The 17677-nt window shown below is 40.7% G+C and overlaps 1 protein-coding gene across 1 annotated transcript in view; it reads left to right on the top strand.

Annotated features, from left to right (window-relative positions):
- Positions 1-275: 275 nt before the first annotated feature.
- LOC309604699 (uncharacterized protein) overlaps positions 276-17677 on the top strand; it is a 114895-nt gene continuing 97493 nt past the window's right edge. Inside the window, exon 1 of the mRNA XM_082339674.1 lies at positions 276-6055. Within this exon, the coding sequence (XP_082195800.1) occupies positions 5888-6055 (168 nt within the window). The 5' untranslated portion in view covers positions 276-5887. The remainder of the gene's footprint in view (positions 6056-17677) is intronic.

The following is a 17677-nucleotide window of genomic DNA, read 5'->3' as shown; positions in this document are numbered from 1 at the left end:
GTGCTACACAGCCAAAAAGAAAAAGATAAAACCTCTCAGGACACTGGTTTGTTCTGTTTTATCCTTTTGATTCCTGTAGGAGTTATTTTACCTGTAGGCTTATGTTATCTGGGCCTGGAACCACAGTGAGGGCTAAATGTTCTTCTTGATTGTGCCTCCCATCATCACAATATGACCCTCTTGGTGCCTTTTCCTGTCTCCCCATACCCCCCACGCCCCTGAATGCTACATTGTATGTATTGGGTAAACAAAAAAACCTATAGGAGATTCTTAATTATACCTTTGGTAAGGAGGCCAAGGAAAAGGCCCAACCTATCACCTCACAGATGCAGTGGTAATGTGAGTGCTTTGGGGAGCTCCCAGGGAGGGAAGGTAGCAAGGGTGGCCCTTGGGGAAACCGAAGGTGGAGTGGTCCATTTTTGGTGGCTGGTGGGAGATGTACATCTTCTCATCTGGGTGTAGTCAGGGCATGATGTCCAAGAGTCTGGGCCACCAGGTTGAGTGGGTCAGGGAAATGGCACGTGGCTTCCTGCGTGTTTGTGGGGCCTCCTGCCATGTTCTGCACCGGACACGTTCTCCCTGTTGCCATGTTTCCCTGCCGCTATGTTCTCCTCCCGGCCCCCCATGCTCCCTGCTAACATTACGCATTGCTTCCCCATCTCTTCCCTGCACCTCCTCAGCCCACAATTTGTTCTAATATTTAGCAAATGCTCTTTCACATCAATGAACTTATCCTGCTTACACATACATGTTGACTTGTGGAACTACCTATCTACTTTACAGTTTGAATTTACCATAAGCACTATTTTTCAGACTACTCCTTATCCACAGGGGAAATACAAGCAAAGTGTGGTGGATAGAAATGGAGGTGAAACGAGTTGAGGATTTCCCAAAAAACCACTCTTGTCCACAGTTTCATATTAATACCATAGATTTGCTTTCCTTTGCATTTGTCCCTCCTCTGACTTATAGATTTTCTGAGGCTTCATTTTAGGGAGCTCTTTTACAGTTGGACTTAATTTTTTTTTTTGCAAGGGAATTCATGACTGTGGTTCAAAATGATTTTTCCTGGTACATCAAAATATGATCTTTTTAGTTGCTGTTTTTGTTTAAAGCCATGGTAACTTAGTTGAATTACTATTGGGAATAGCCATTTCGCAGAACGTTTAAAAATATTGAACCAAATTTGTTTGACATAGCACTTTACAACACCAGGATTAAATCCTCTTTGACAAATGTTTTAATTGCAGAAAAATGAAACTTGGGGAGGGTTTTGGAGGAGTTTTGGCTGGTGTCCCTGTGCTGGCTGTTAGTGCTCACGTGGCGGTGAGGGGCTCTGGTAAGCAGGAGGTTACTGGCAACCAGAGCTGCCGACTTGGCCTGTGACTTCCGCAGGTTCCTGAATCTCTCTGTGCCTCTGCCTCTATGCCTGTCGGACATGGCAGGACATGGCTGACTCAGGTCAGCATGACTAGAGTGAGCCCTTGGTGAGGGGGCAGAAAGCATGAGACAGGATTGCACCCCTTCCCCAGCACACACGTTCCTTGCACAAGTGATCAGTCACCTTTTCAGAATTCCTTCAGTGTTAATGTTTTAAGTCCAGAACAAGTTAATTGTTACTTGGCTTAAAGTTATTTTATTTTATTTTATTTAAAAAATTAACATACAGTAAATGTGACTTTTTTGGGCGGTGTACAGTTCTATGAATTTTAATACATGTATACATTCACCACAATCAGGATGCAGAACCGTTCATCACTCCAGAAACTCCCTGGTGCTGGTCCTTTACAGGCACACCATCCCTTCACCCTCGCTCCTGGTACCCATGAACTGTCCTCTGTCACTATAAATTTTATCATTTTGAGAATGTCATATAAATGGATTCACAGAGTACGTAAACTTTGAGACTGGCTTTCTTTACTCAGCATATTACCTTTGAGATTCATCCAAGTTGTTGTATGTATCAGTAATGTGTGTCTTTTATTGTTAAGTAGTATTCCATCCTATGGGTGTACTGCAGTTTGTTTATCCATTCAACCACTGAAGGACATTGGATTATTTCCAGTTGTTAGTGAATATGAATAGAACTGCTATAAACATTCATGTATAGGTCAAGTTGTCTTTAAGAAGTTCCGTTTTAAGATAGTTCTTTTAAAGAGTTTCCTTTCTGTGTATTATTGCTTCCTGTGGAGATTTTAAAAGATAGCTGTAAATTCTTTGACATTCTTCTCATTGAGAGATGGTGACTGTGTCCCTTTTCCTTGAATCTGAGTGGGCTGCTATGAACAGTAATATATGACAGAAGTGATGCTATGTGACTCTGAGACTAGGTCATAAAAGGCCATGCATTCTGCCTTGTTTACCAGAACACCCACTCTGGAATCCTCAGGCACCATTTGGGAACTCCAGTTACTGTGGGACAGCTATGCTGGAGAGGGCATGTGTAGGAGCTCTGGCTGACAGTCCCAGCTGAGCTTTCCCCCATCTCTTCCAAGTTGCTAGATGTGTGAGTGAAACCAGCTTGGTCCTGTCAAGAGTCACCTACCACCTGAAAACCACCAAGTGACCTCTGCTATTCCATGTAGAACAGATGAATCACCCAGCCAAACTGCCAGATCTCTGAGCCAAGAAACTGGGGGATATAATAAAGTGGTTTTTGTTTTTACCCACTGAGTTTTGATATGTTTGGTCCATAGATGTGGGTAACTGGAACACTACATAATGAGTATTTAAGCTTCATAGGAACAAGGATTGTATCTCTTAACAAACCTGAAACTTTGGATGCAGTGGCACTCAATAAGCATCATTTTTATTTTTTGAAACTCTGATTTCCACACCATGCTTGGCAAGGCCCCTTATAAATGTTGTGTGATGGTGATGATGAGGAAGTGGAATTACCTTGATAATTACCTTGGTGGTAAGAAAATTATCCAGTAGCTATCAAATGCTGTTAAGTATGTTGCTCATGGACTCACCAACTGCAGAATCTGGAAAGGGAGTTAAAAGACCATCTGTTTTACCCCAGCGTCAGACAGGTGGGCAGTGAGGCCCCAGTGGGGAAGCTCCCAGTGGGAGAAAGAACTTGGAGCCTGATGTCTGATTTCTGGCTCCAAGTGATCAGTCAAGGCCTCTGTTCACTAATGTGGATGGGCCACAAAGAACCGCTGGGTGGCTCTATGAGCCAGCAGTGCGTAAGGAGGCGTCTAGCCAGGTAATCAAAGGACCCCGACCCAAATAGTTAATGTAGAAAACAGAAGCACCTCTACACAATTCTTGTCTGTGGTCTCAGAAGGTGTTTAGGAGCTATTGCTTTGATTAAGCACAAGTGTAGGCAATTATGAAAAAGGAACAGTAGGAGAACAAGGATGTGTTCTTGGAAATAAAAAAATCCACAATGGGGCAAATTAAAACTCACTAGAAGTAATGAGTGACAAATGGACTGTAAAATCTGAGGCAGAGAAAGTAACACTGGAGCCATCCTTATAGATAGAGCAAAAATAAAAAGCAATGGAAATTATAGGAAAGCGATATAAAGAAAGAGAAAAAGTAAAGAGAGTCATGATTTATTCATGCATTTGTTGAACAAATATCTGTTGAGGCCCTCCTCTGGGTCTCAGCATTGGGCATCAAGCAGTGAATAAAACAGGGAAAAAGTCCTGGCTTGCTTGGAGCTTATGTTCAGTGAGGGGTGGGGGAATGAAAATAAACAAATAAACAAGTTAAAATGTATCAAATGAGAGAAAGTGATCAGTGCCCTGGAAACACACACAGAGCAGAGAAGACTGAAAGGGGGGGGGGCAATGAGGAAGGAGGGAGCTGACAGCCTTAAACAAAGTGGTCAGGAAAAGCTGGCTGTGCAGGTAGCCTGAGTAGAGGTCTGAAGGGGTGAGGGATCGAGCCAGGAGGAGTCGTGGGGGAGCACATTCCAAGCCAAGGGGACAGCCTGTGAAGGCCTCCTGAGACAGGAGCTGGACACCTAGTGTGGGTGGAGCTGGGATGATTCCTGGCCGAGGAGGCCGCCGGCTGAGTGGCGGTGGTGCAGGTGGTGAGAGACTTAAGGCTGTGCTAAGTATTTGGGTCATTTTAAGGGTTTTGAGAGGGAAAGGCATCGAGGGATTTTAAACAAAGGAGTGACATGATTTCATTTAAGCTTTAAAAAGATTATTCAGGCAGTGATGTTGTGATTAGATTTGGGGAGGGGCACCTAATGCAAGGGCAGAATCGGAGAAAAGAGGGAAGAGACTCGTGTAATGATTCGGGGAGGGAGGGTGGCAGTTTGCAGTGGTTTGCACTGGCCTGATAGTGATGGAGGTGATGAGAAGTGGCTACATTCTGGATTTACTTTAAAGGCAGGTACAACAAGGTTTGCTGACAGATCGATTTGGAATGGAGGAGAAGAGGGTCATCAAAGGTAGATGAGATTTGGGCTAAGCAACTGAAAGAAGTTGATTTTCACTGAGGAAAAGAAGATCCAGGGGGCACTGGGTTTTTTTGGGGGGGCAGGAATCAGAAATTTGCTTTTTAAAAGTTGAATTATAACAGATACAGTATTATATTAGTGTCAGGTATACAATAGTGATTTGATATTTTTATACATTATGAAGTGATCACCATGACAAGTTTAGTTACCATCTGTCCCCATACAGAGTTATTGCAATATTATTGACTATATTCCCTCTGCTGTACATTACATCCCTGTGACTTATTTATTTTATAGCTGGAGGTTTGTACCTCTTAATCCCTTTTACCTATTTTGCGCCCTCCCCCTGCCCCCTCTGGCAACCACCAGTTTGTTCTCTGTATCTATGAGTCCTTTTCTGTTTTGTTTTGTTTGTTCATTTGTTTTGTTTTCTAGATTCCATGTATAAGTGAAATTATATGGTATTTGTCTTTCTCTGTTTGATTTATTTCACTTAGCGTAGTAACCCCCAGGTCCATCCATGTTGTCACAAATGGTAAGATTTCATTCTTTTTTTATGGCTGAATAATATTCCAGGAGTTTGCTTTTTGATTTTCCAGTTTAAGATCCAGCATTTGAGAGGGGCTGTCTGGTAGAGTATTGGAAATGTGAGAATGGAGTTGAGGTGAGAAGCTCAACGTGAGAGGAATATACTTTGTGAATCATTAGTTTATAAGTGGCATTTAAACTGTAAGAGTGGATGAGATTCCTCAGGAGTGAGTGTAGACAGAAATAGCGTGTAGTCAGAGATCAAGGACTGAAGCTGGGCTCGACTCTGCCAATGGATAGCTGTGTTGGAGACACACAGCACAGGAGGCTGAGAGGGAGTGCCCAGTGGGGTAGGGAGAAACCCAGAGGGCCTGAAGAAAAGTGTGGAAGGGAGTAGGGTAATTACCTGTATCAAATACTGTTAAGTCTAGTAAGATGAGGATGGAAAAATGACATTACCACTGATGTCATCAAAGTGGTTTTGGTTAAACGGTGGGGTAAAATGTAAATGTGACACAATGTCAAAAGAGAGGAATTGGAATTGTGCAGAGTTGGGGAATGGGGGTAGCTGGAGGAAGATGGGGGGTCATCAGGGGTTTCTTTGTTATTTTCTGTTTTTATTTTTAATTGTGGTAAGATACACATAACATAAAATTTACCATCTTAACCATTTTAAGTGTACAGTTCACTGGTATTAAGTACATTCACATTGTTGTGCAACCATTACCACCATCCATCTCCAGAACTCATTTCATCTTCCCAAACTGAAACTCTGTCCCCATTACACAGTTACTCCCCATTCCTCCCTCCCCACAGCGTCTGGCAACCACCATGTTTGTGTCCCGACAAAAATTCATATGTTGAAACCTAATCCCCAGTGTGATGGTATGCGGAGGTGGAACTTTTGGGAGGTGATTAGGTCATGAGGGTACAGCTCTCATGATTGGAATTAGTGCCCTTATAAAAGAGACCCTAGAGAGCTCCCTTGCCCCTTCTGCCATGTGGGAACACAGCGGGAAGAAGGCAGTCTGTGAATCAGAAATCGAGCTCTCACCGGACTCCAAATTAACTAGCATCTTAATCTTGGACTTCCCAGCCTCCAGAACTGTGAGAAATAAGTTTCTGTTGTTTATAAACTACCCAGTCTGTGGTATTTTTGTTATAGCAGCCTGAATGGACTAAGACATTTAGGTACCTCATATTAGTGAAATCATACCATATTTGTCCTTTTGTGTTTGGCTTATTTCACTTAGCATAATGTCTTCAAGATTCATCCATGTTATAACATATATTAGAAATCACTTCCCTTTTACGGCTGAATAATATTCCATCATATGTGTATGCCACATTTTGTTTTTCTGTTCATTTGTTTATTCATTCATCTGTCGATGGACATTTGGGTTATTTCTACCTTTTGGCTGTTTCAAATAATGCTGCTATGAACATGGGTGTAAAAATATCTGTTCGAGTCCCTGCTTTCAATTCTTATGGGTATATATGCAGAAGTGGAATTGCTGTATCATATGGTAATTTTATGTTCAATATTTTGAGGAACCAGCATATTATTTTCCACAGTGGCAGTTGCATGATTTTTTGAAAGTGGCATATTTTTTTAAAAACATCTTTATTGAAGTATAATTGCTTTACAATGGTGTGTTAGTTTCTGCTTTATAACAAAGTGAATCAGTTATACATATACATGTGTTCCCATATCTCTTCCCTCTTGCATCTCCCTCCCTCCCACCCTCTCTATCCCACCCCTCTAGGTGGTCACAAAGCACCGAGCTGATCTCCCTGTGCTATGCAGCTGCTTCCTACTAGCTATCTAGTTTACATTTGGTAGTGTATATATGTCCATGACACTCTCTCACCCTGTCACATCTCACCCCTCCCCCTCCCCATATCCTGAAGTCCATTCTCTAGTAGGTCTGTGTCTTTATTCCCGTCTTGCCACTAGGTTCTTCATGGCCTTTTTTTTTTTTCCTTAGATTCCATATATATGTGTTAGCATACTGTATTTGTTTTTCTCTTTCTGACTTACTTCACTCTGTATGACAGACTCTAACTCCATCCACCTCATTACAAATACCTCCATTTCATTTCTTTTTATGGCTGAGTAATATTCCATTGTATATATGTGCCGAAAGTGGCATATTTTCAACACATTTTTAAGGTAATATTTTGGACCAGATGGTTATTAAGACTATGGTGAAGAGATGAAAGACTCTGGGAAGATGGTCAAACGGTGGCATTCTTTTTCATTCTTGCTTTTGTCTGTCCCAGGTCTGTGCCTCTGAGGTCAGCTTGGCATCCATCTGGAAGCCAGGAAGAGGCCCAGACCCAGCACTTGGACGCCTGGCATGCCCTTTCCGATAGTGTCCACTTACTTTTTTCCCACATAGGTCTCCTTCACTCTCTTAATAGCTCTCCCACTAAGTTGAATGTTTCTTGTTTTGCATTGGGGTGGTGGGAGGACACAGAAGAAATGGCTAGTGACTGACAGCTCAATAAGAAGGAAGGGTCAAGATCAGCTAGAATTTTGGAGGCATTGAGCCCCTGAAGGTCCTGGGCCCTGTTTTACAGATAAAGGAACAAATATTGCTGCAAGGAGAAGAATGTGGAAGAAGATGTTTCCATGAAAATAGTCCTCAAGGATGTGCTTACCAGTCCTGGAGGAGGAGAAGAGCATCAGTATTCCTGAGTTCCCTGGAACCCGGGGCCCCTCGTGGGCACTGTGTGGGCACTGAGTGCTGCCTGTGCATGTGGACATTTCACAGTTTCCTCTCTGCATCTTAGATGACCTGACAGCTTTGTTTTCCTCTGTCTACTGAGGCTAACTGGGAAGCTTGTCTATTTAGCATTTATCTACTGTGTTGAAAGAGAGGTGGGGGTACAAGATTAGGAAACCTTTAAACAAAGATTTAAGGAGAGCTATCTCAACATAATTCAAAACTGAACACTTGGACGTCTGGCAATATAAGTCTTGCCAATTTCCATTAAACAGTGCAATTCCCATTACAGATTGCAACATGCCTCTCTTCTCGTAAATGTTTTTTCAGGGTCACTCCAGTCCTATCTGATCCCTCTCCCCTTGACCTTCTGCCAATAGACAACTATGAATCAGTAGAGTCGTCTGCTTTCTCCTTCTTGCTCACCTGCAGCCAAGGGCTGGTCAAGGATATGGGAGGGTGCCTAGAGCCCATGCTCTGCAACAAGGGCAGCCACTGCAATGAGAAGCCTGCGCACCGCAGTGAAGGGTAGCGCCTGCTCAGCGCAACTAGAGAACGCCTGTGTGCAGCAATGAAGACCCACCGCAACCAAAAATAAATAAATGAAGAAAATTGATTCTTTAAAAAAAAAAAGACAAAGGCACTCTCTATGGACTTTCACCTGTGATATTAACATACATGATAATGTTATCTGTCAAGGCTGAAATGGAAGCGCTGTTTTTAATGAGCTTCTGGAAGCACCAGTGATACGTTTGCCTGACCAGGCTGAATAAATGATGCTCATGTACTGAAGTTCAATTCTTTCTGCTGGGGGTGAATCCCATGTGGCCAAAGGCCCCGTCTGGCAGTGTGAATGGTGCACAGTGAATGGTGAAGCTGAGATCTGGGCACCATTCTGTGGTAAAAAAGCAGGTCCCTGACCACTTAGAGTGCATGATATCAACTCTGGGGCCCCTTGTCAAGGTTTATCAAGGGCAGGTTTTAATCTTGGGCCTTTCCTGGGTCTCCCCTGCTGTGTACATTCCCAGGCCAGCCTTCCTCCTCACCTGGTCCCCTCTCCCAACCTCAATCTGCTCCAGCCTCCGTGCTCCTGAGACCTCCTCCACTTCTCTCCAGCACTCTTTCACCCTGTGGGATTCTTCCTGGGACTGAAGGGTCAATGCGAGTGATGGCCTTGGAACAGTCAGCCCTCGGGTGACAAGCAGAGAGTCTGGGAGGAGGGGTGCATGCATGGCTGACTCTGACCTGGGACGACACTCCTGGGCCCCCCAGAATTGCACTTTTTTCCTTTCTTCTCTCATCAGCTCCCCATACAGCCCCTCAGGGACACACTATGGGTTTCACCCTTGGTGCCCATGGCTCCTTATAAGTGATTTTAAACAGTAAACAAACACTGACAGGAGGATTCTTGTAAAGAAATGGCATAATAAAGACCCTGACTATGGTCCCATTGAACTGCCTCGTTTTTCAACGGAAATAATTTGATCAAAATATGAGGACATGATTACTGCTAAATGACAGTGGGGTTCCAGGGAAACCAGTGTGGCAGTAAGTGTGTGTATGAAGAACTGCCATGATTAAAATCCAAGCAAGAGGCAAGAGAAGATTAGCAAAGAGTTTGCTGTAAGGAAAGGCATGGTCCTACCAAAGAAGAGCCATCCAGTCTGCTGTTTGAAAAAAGAGTTAAACTAGAGTAGGTTTTGGTTCTCCAAACCGACATGCATATACTAGAGTAGCTCACTAGAGTAGCTCATTCTTCTTCATTTTGGATTTAATGTTTTTTCTTTTCTGGGTTTAATGGTTCTTTAGCTGAGAATATGAAGGCAATAAAGGAGAACTGCAGGCCCCCATTTTTCTCTGCTGATAGAACTTTCCCACCGGGATAGGGACGGCTCTTTTTCTCTTTAGAATGATTTCTTGGGGCTACCTGGGCTCTTTCTCTGTCTTTTTATTTCTGTAGGTGGCATAGTCTTGGCAGAGTGTTCAACCCCTCCTTGCACTCAAATCAGCAAGTGTCTTCTGAGAGAAAACTCCATCCTGTCCATTGGCCTCGCCTTTGCAGCTTGATGGCTGCAATCATACCTTGGGTGTTCCCTATCTCACTCAGTCTACTTTGCATATCGCCACAAGAACATCGTCAGAGGGTGTCACTCGTACTTCACGGACTTCCCTTTGCTTATGAAATAGCATTCAGACTTCCAGGTGTGGAGTTCAAGGACCCACCACCATCTGGTCACAAGCTACACTTCAGTCCCTGCCTCTGAGGATGCTCTTGTTTTTCCGCCCCACCGTATGGAGTCCTCCCATCTTTGAGTCCCACCTCAAAACTCACTTCCTCTGTAAAACATCTCTGCCCTCCTCAGAAGGGCCTGTTCTAGAATTATTTATGGCTGTGCTTTAGCTCTTCCAGCAGTGGGAGGCCTCAACAGCAGGTTCTGCTGCATCTTATTATTATTATTTTTTTGTATTTTTAAATTAATTTATTTTTTATTGAAGTAGAGTTGATTTACAATGTTATGTTATTTTCAGGGGTACAGCACAGTGATTCAGGTCCTCATTGGCTATATATTTTATATATAGTAATGTGTATATGTTAATCCTAGCCTCTTAATTTATCCCTTCCCCCGTATCCACTTTGGTAACCATAAGTTTGTTTTCTATGTCTGGGAGTCTCTTTCTGTTTTGTAAATGAGTTCATTTATATCTTTTTTTTTTTATATTCCACATATAAGCAATACTATATGATATTTGTCTTTCTCTGTCTTACTTCACTTAGTATGATAATCTCTAGGCCCATCCATGTTGCTGCAAATGGCATTATTTTATTCTTTTTTATGGCTGAATAATATTCAATTGTATAAATATACTGCATCTTATTTTTTGTTTGTTTGTTTTGTTTTGTGTTTTTTGACATCTTTATTGGAGTATAATTGCTTTACAATGGTGTGTTAGTTTCTGCTTTATAACAAAGTGAATCAGCTATACATATACATATATCCCCATATCTCTTCCCTCTTGCCTCTCCCTCCCTCCCACCCTCTCTATCCCACCCCTCTAGGTGGTCACAAAGCATCGAGCTGATCTCTCTGTGCTATGGGGCTGCTTCCCACTAGCTATCTATTTTACATTTGGTAGTGTATATATGTCCATGCCACTCTCTCACTTTGTCCCAGCTTACCCTTCCCCCTCCCCATGTCCTCAAGTCCATTCTCTAGTAGGTCTGCATCTTTATTCCCATCCTGCCCCTAGGTTCTTCATAACCTTTTTTTTTTTAAGATTCCATATATATGTTAGCATACGGTATATGGTTTTTCTCTTTCTGACTTACTTCACTCTGTATGACAGACTCTAGGTCCATCCACCTCACTACAAATAACTCAATTTCGTTTCTTTTTATGGCCGAGTAATATTCCGTTGTATATATGTGCCACATCTTCTTTATGCATTCATCTGTCGATGGACATTTAGGTTGCTTCCATGTCCTGGCTATTGTAAATAGAGCTGCAATGAACATTGTGGTACATGACTCTTTTTGAATTATGGTTTTCTCAGGGTATATGCCCAGTAGTGGAATTGCTGTGTCGTATGGTAGTTCTAGTTTTAGTTTTTCAAGGAACCTCCATACTGACCTCCATAGTGGCTGCATCAATTTACATTCCCACCAACAGTGCAGGAGGGTTCCCTTTTCTCCACACCCTCTCCAGCATTTATTGTTTGTAGATTTTTTGATGATGGCCATTCTGACTGGTGTGAGGTAATACCTCATTGTAGTTTTGATTTGCATTTCTCTAATGATTAATGATGTTGAGCATTCTTTCACGTGTTTGTTGGCAATCTGTATATTTTCTTTGGAGAAATGTCTATTTAGGTCTTCTACCCATTTTTGAATTGGGTTGTTTCTTTTTTTGATATTGAGCTGCATGAGCTGCTTGTAAATTTTGGAGAGTAATCCTTTGTCAGTTGCTTCATTTGCCAATATTTTCTCCCATTCTGAGGGCTGTCTTTTTGTCTTGTTTATAGTGTCCTTTGCTGTGCAAAAGCTTTGAAGTTTCATTAGGTCCCATTTGTTTATTTTTGTTTTTATTTCCATTTCTCTAGGAGGTGGGTCAAAAAGGATCTTGCTGTGATTTATGTCATAGAGTGTTCTGCCTATGTTTTCCTCTAAGAGTTTCATAGTGTCTGGCCTTACCTTTAGGTCTTTAATCCATTTTTAGTTTATTTTTGTGTATGGTGTTAGGGAGTGTTCTAATTTCATTCTTTTACATGTAGCTGTATTTTTCCCAGCACCACTTATTGAAGAGACTGTCTTTTCTCCATTGTATATCTTTGCCTCCTTTGTCATAGATTAGTTGACCATAGGTGCATGGGTTAATCTCTGGGCTTTCTATTTTGTTCCATTGATCTATGTTTCTGTTTTTGTGCCAGTACCATATTGTCTTGATTACTGTAGCTTTGTAGTATAGTCTGAAGTCAGGGAGTCTGATTCCTCCAGCTCCATTTTTTTGCCTCAAGACTGCTTTGGCTATTCGGGGTCTTTTGTGTCTCCATACAAATTTTAAGATGATTTGTTCTAGCTCCGTAAAAAATGCCATTGGTAATTTGATAGGGATTGCATTGAATCTGTAGATTGCTTTGGGTAGTATAGTCATTTTCACAATGTTGATTCTTCCAATCCAAGAACATGGTATATCTCTCCATCTGTTGGTATCATCTTTAATTTCTTTCATCAGTGTCTTATAGTTTTCTGCATACAGGTCTTTTGTCTCCCTAGGTAGGTTTATTCCTAGGTATTTTATTCTTTTTGTTGCAATGGTAAATGGGAGTGTTTCCATAATTTCTCTTTCAGATTTTTCATCATTAGTGTATAGGAATGCAAGAGATTTCTGTGCATTAATTTTGTATCCTGCCACTTTACCAGATTCATTGATTAGCTCTAGTAGTTTTCTGGTGGCGTCTTTAGTATTCTCTATGTATAGTATCATGTCATCTGCAAACAGTGACATTTTTACTTCTTCTTTTCTAATTTGTATTCCTCTTATTTCTTTTTCTTCTCTGATTGCTGTGGCTAGGACTTCCAAAACTATGTTGAATAATAGTGGTGAGAGTCGACATCCTTGTCTTTTTCCTTATCTTAGAGGAAATGCTTTAAGTTTTTCACCATTGAGAATGATGTTTGCTGTGGGTTTGTCATATATGGCCTTTATCATGTTGAGATAGGTTCCCTCTATGCCCACTTTCGGGAGAGTTTTTATCATAAATGGGTGTTGAATTTTGTCAAAAGCTTTTTCTGCATCTATTGAGACGATCATAAGGTTTTTATTCTTCAATTTGTTAATATGGTGTATCACATTGATTGATTTGCGTATATTGAAGAATCCTTGCATCCCTGGGATAAACCCCACTTGATCATGGTGTATTATCCTTTTAATGTGTTGTTGGATTCTGTTTGCTAGTATTTTGTTGAGGATTTTTGCATCTATATTCATCAGTGATATTGGTCTGTAATTTTCTTTTTTTGTAGTATCTTTGTTTGGTTTTGGTATCAGGGTGATGGTGGCCTCATAGAATGAGTTTGGGAGTGTTCCTTCCTGTGCAATTTTCTGGAAGAGTTTGAGAAGGATGGGTGTTAGCTCTTCTCTAAATGTTTGATAGAATTCACCTGTGAAGCCATCTGGTCCTGGACTTTTGTTTGTTGGAAGATTTTTAATCACAGTTTCAATTTCATTACTTGTGATTTGTCTGTTCATATTTTCTATTTCTTTCTGGTTCAGTCTTGGAAGGTTATACCTTTCTAAGAATTTGTCCATTTCTTCCAGGTTGTCCATTTTATTGGCATAGAGTTGCTTGTAGTAGTCTCTCACGATGCTTTGTATTTCTGCGGTGTCTGTTGTAACTTCTCCTTTTTCATTTCTAATTTTATTGATTTGAGTCCTCTCCCTCTTTTTCTTGATGAGTCTGGCTAATGGTTTATCAATTTTGTTTATCTTCTCAAAGAACCAGCTTTTAGTTTTATTGATCTTTGCTATTGTTTTCTTTGTTTCTATTTCATTTATTTCTGCTCTGATCTTTATGATTTCTTTCCTTCTGCTAACTTTGGGTTTTGTTTGTTCTTCTTTCTCTAGTTCCTTTAGGTGTAAGGTTAGATTGTTTATTTGAGATGTTTCTAGTTTCTTGAGGTAGGCTTGTATAGCTGTAAACTTCCCTCTTACAACTGCTTTTGCTGCATCACATACGTTTTGGATCGTTGTGTTTTCATTGTCATTTGTCTGTAGGTATTTTTTGATTTCCTCTTTGATTTCTTCAGTGATCTCTTGGTTATTTAGTAACGTATTGTTTAGCCTCCATGTGTTTGTGTTTTTTACATTTTTTCCCCTGTAATTCATACCTAATCTTACAGCGTTGGGGTCAGAAAAGATGCTTGATATGATTTCAATTTTCTTAAATTTACTGAGGCTTGATTTGTGATCCAAGATGTGATCTATCCTGGAGAACGTTTTGCACGCACTTGAGAAGAAAGTGTAATCTGCTGTTTTTGGATGGAATGTCCTATAAATATCAATTAAATCTATCTGGTCTGTTGTGTCATTTAAAGCTTCTGTTTCCTTATTTATTTTCATTTTGGATGATCTGTCCATTGGTGTAAGTGAGGTGTTAAAGTCCCCCATTATTATTGTGTTACTGTCGATTTCCTCTTTTAAAGCTGTTAGCAGTTACCTTATGTATTGAGGTGCTCCTATGTTGGGTGCATAAACATTTATAATTGTTATATCTTCGTCCTCGATTGATCCTTTGATCATTATGTAGTGTCCTTCCTTGTCTCTTGTAACATTCTTTAAAGTCTATTTTATCTGATATGAGTATTGCTACTCCAGCTTTCTTTTGATTTCCATTTGCATGGAATATCTTTTTCCATCCCCTCACTTTCAGTCTGTATGTGTCCCTAGGTCTGAAGTGGGTCTCTTGTAGCCATCATATATATGGGTCTTGTTTTTGTATCCATTCAAGAAGCCTGGGTCTTTTGGTTGGAGCATTTAATCCATTCACATTTAAGGTAATTATCGATATGTATGTTCCTATGACCATATTCTTAATTGTTTTGGGTTTGTTTTTGTAGGTCCTTTTCTTCTCTTGTGTTTCCCACTTAGAGAAGTTCCTTTAGCATTTGTTGTAGAGCTGGTTTGGTGGTGCTAAATTCTCAGCCTTTGCTTGTGTGTAAAGCTTTTGATTTTTCCATCGAATCTGAATGAGATCCTTGCCGGGTAGAGTAATCTTGGTTGTAGTTTCTTCCCTTTCATGACTTTAAGTATATCATGCCACTCCCTTCTGGCTTGTAGAGTTTCTGCTGAGTAATCAGCTGTTAACCTTATGGGAGTTCCCTTGTATGTTATTTGTCATTTTTCCCTTGCTGCTTTCAATAATTTTTCTTTGCCTTTAATTTTTGCCAATTTTATTACTATGTGTCTTGGCGTGTTTCTCCTTGGGTTTATCCTGTATGGGACTCTCTGCGCTTCCTGGACTTGGATGGCTATTTACTGTCCCATGTTTGGGAATTTTTCAACTATAATCTCTTCAGATATTTTCTCGGGTCCTTTCTCTCTCTCTTCTCCTTCTGGGACCCCTATAATGTGAATGTTGTTGCATTTAATGTTGTCCCAGAGGTCTCTTAGGCTGTCTTCATTTCTTTTCATTTTTTTTTCTTTATTCTGTTCTGCAGCAGTGAATTCCACCATTCTGTCTTCCAGGTCACTTATCTGTTCTTCTGCCTCAGTTATTCTGCTATTGATTCCTTCTAGTGTAGTTTTCATTTCAGTTATTGTATTGTTCATCTCTGTTTGTTTGTCCTTTAATTCTTCTAGGTCTTTGTTAAACATTTCTTGCATCTTCTCGATCTTTGCCTCCATTCTTTTTCCGAGGTCGTAGTTCATCTTCACTATCATTATTCTGAATTCTTTTTCTGGAAGATTGCCTATCTCCACTTCCTTTAGTTGTTTTTCTGGGGTTTTATCTTTTTCCTTCATCTGGTACATAGCCCTCTGCCTTTTCATCTTGTCTATCTTTCTGTGAATGTGGTTTTTGTTTCACAGGCTGCAGGACTGTAGTTCTTCTTCCTTCTGCTCTCTGCCCTCTCCCTATTACTATTTTCTTAATTGTTTTGGGTTTGTTGTCGTAGGTCTTTTCCTCCTCTTGTGTTTCCTGCCTAGAGAAGTTCCTTTAGCATTTGTTGTAAAGCTGGTTTGGTGGTGCTGAATTCTCTTAGCTTTTGCTTGTCTGTAAAGTTTTAATTTCTCTGTTGAATCTGAATGAGATCCTTGCTGGGTAGAGTAATCTTGGTTGTACGTTTTTGCCTTTCATCACTTTAAATATGTCCTGCCACTCCCTTCTGGTTTGCAGAGTTTCTGATGAAATATCAGATGTTAACCTTATGGGGATTCCCTTGTATGTTATTTGTTGTTTTTCCCTTGCTGCTTTTAATATTTTTTCTTTGTATTTAATTTTTGATAGTTTGAGTAATACGTGTCTTGGCGTGTTTCTCCTTGGATTTATCCTGTATGGGACTCTCTGTGCTGCCTGGACTTGATTAACTATTTCCTTTCCCATGTTAGGGAAGTTTTTTTAGTATAATCTCTTCAAATATTTTCTCAGTCCCTTTCTTTTTCTCTTCTTCTTCTCGGACCCCTATAATTTGAATGTTGGTGTGTTTAATGTTGTCCCAGAGGTCTCTGAGACTGTCTCCTCAATTCTTTTCCTTCCTTTTTCTTTATTTTGCTCTGCAGTAGTTATTTCCACTCTTTTATCTTCCAGGTCACTTATCCATTCTTCTGCCTCCGTTATTCTGCTATTGATTTCTTCTAGAGATTTTTTAATTTCATTTTTTGTGTTGTTCATCATTGTTTGTTTGCTCTTTAGTTCTTCTAGGTCCTTGTTAAACGTTTCTTGTGTTTTCTCCATTCTATTTCCAAGATTTTGGATACCTTTACTATCATTACTCTGAATTCTTTTTCAGGTAGACTGCCTATTTCCTCTTCATTTGTTTGGTCTGGTGGGTTTTTACCTTGCTCCTTCATCTGCTGTGTGTTTCTCTGTCTTCTCATGTTGCTTCACTTACTGTGTTTTGGGTCTCCTTTTCGCAGGCTGCAGGTTTGTAGTTCTCGTTGTTTTTGGTGTCTGCCCCCAGGGGTAAGGTTGGTGTAGTGGGTTGTGTAGACTTCCTGATGGAGGGGACTAGTGCCTGTGTTCTGGTGGATGAGGCTGCATTTTGTCTTTCTGGTGGGCAGGTCCGTGTCTGGTGGTGTGTTTTGGGGTGTCTGTGACCTTATTATGATTTTAGGCAGCCTTTCTGCTAGTGGGGGGTTGTGTTCCTGTCTTGCTAGTTGTTTGGCATCGGGTGTCCAGCACTGTAGCTTGCTTGTCATTGAGTGGAGGTGGGTCTTGGCATTGAGATGGAGGTCTCTGGGAGATTTTCGCTGTTTGATATTACGTGGAGCTGGGAGGTCTCTGGTGGACCAATGTCCTGAACTCAACTCTCCCACCTCAGAGGCACAGGCCTTACACCTGGCCAGAGCACCAAGACCCTGTCGTACACACAGCTCAGAATAAAAGGGAGAAAGAAAGAAAGAAAGAAAGAAAGAAAGAGAGAGAGAGAGAAAGAGAGAGAGAGAGAGGGAGGGAGGGAGGAAGGAAGAAAGGAAATAAAACAAAATAAAGTTATTAAAATACATAATAAAAAATAAGTATTAAAAATTAAAAGAAAATTAAGAAGTAATAAAAAAAAAGAAAGAACAGAGCAACCAAACCAAAAAACAAATCCACCAATGATAACAAGTGCTAAAAACTATACTAAAAAAAACACCAAAACACACAACAAACAAACTGGACAGATAGAACCCTAGGACAAATGGTAAAAGCAAAGCTATACAGAGAAAATCACATGCAGAAGCATATACATACACACTCACAAAAAGAGAAAAAGGAAAAAAAAAAATATCGTTGCTCCCAAAGT

Source organism: Balaenoptera borealis, assembly GCF_965194805.1.
Source record: "Balaenoptera borealis genome assembly, chromosome: 10".
In the NCBI taxonomy this organism is placed as follows: domain Eukaryota; kingdom Metazoa; phylum Chordata; class Mammalia; order Artiodactyla; family Balaenopteridae; genus Balaenoptera; species Balaenoptera borealis.
Note: the sequence above shows the minus strand (reverse complement) of the source record. Positions and strands in the feature narration are given on the sequence as shown.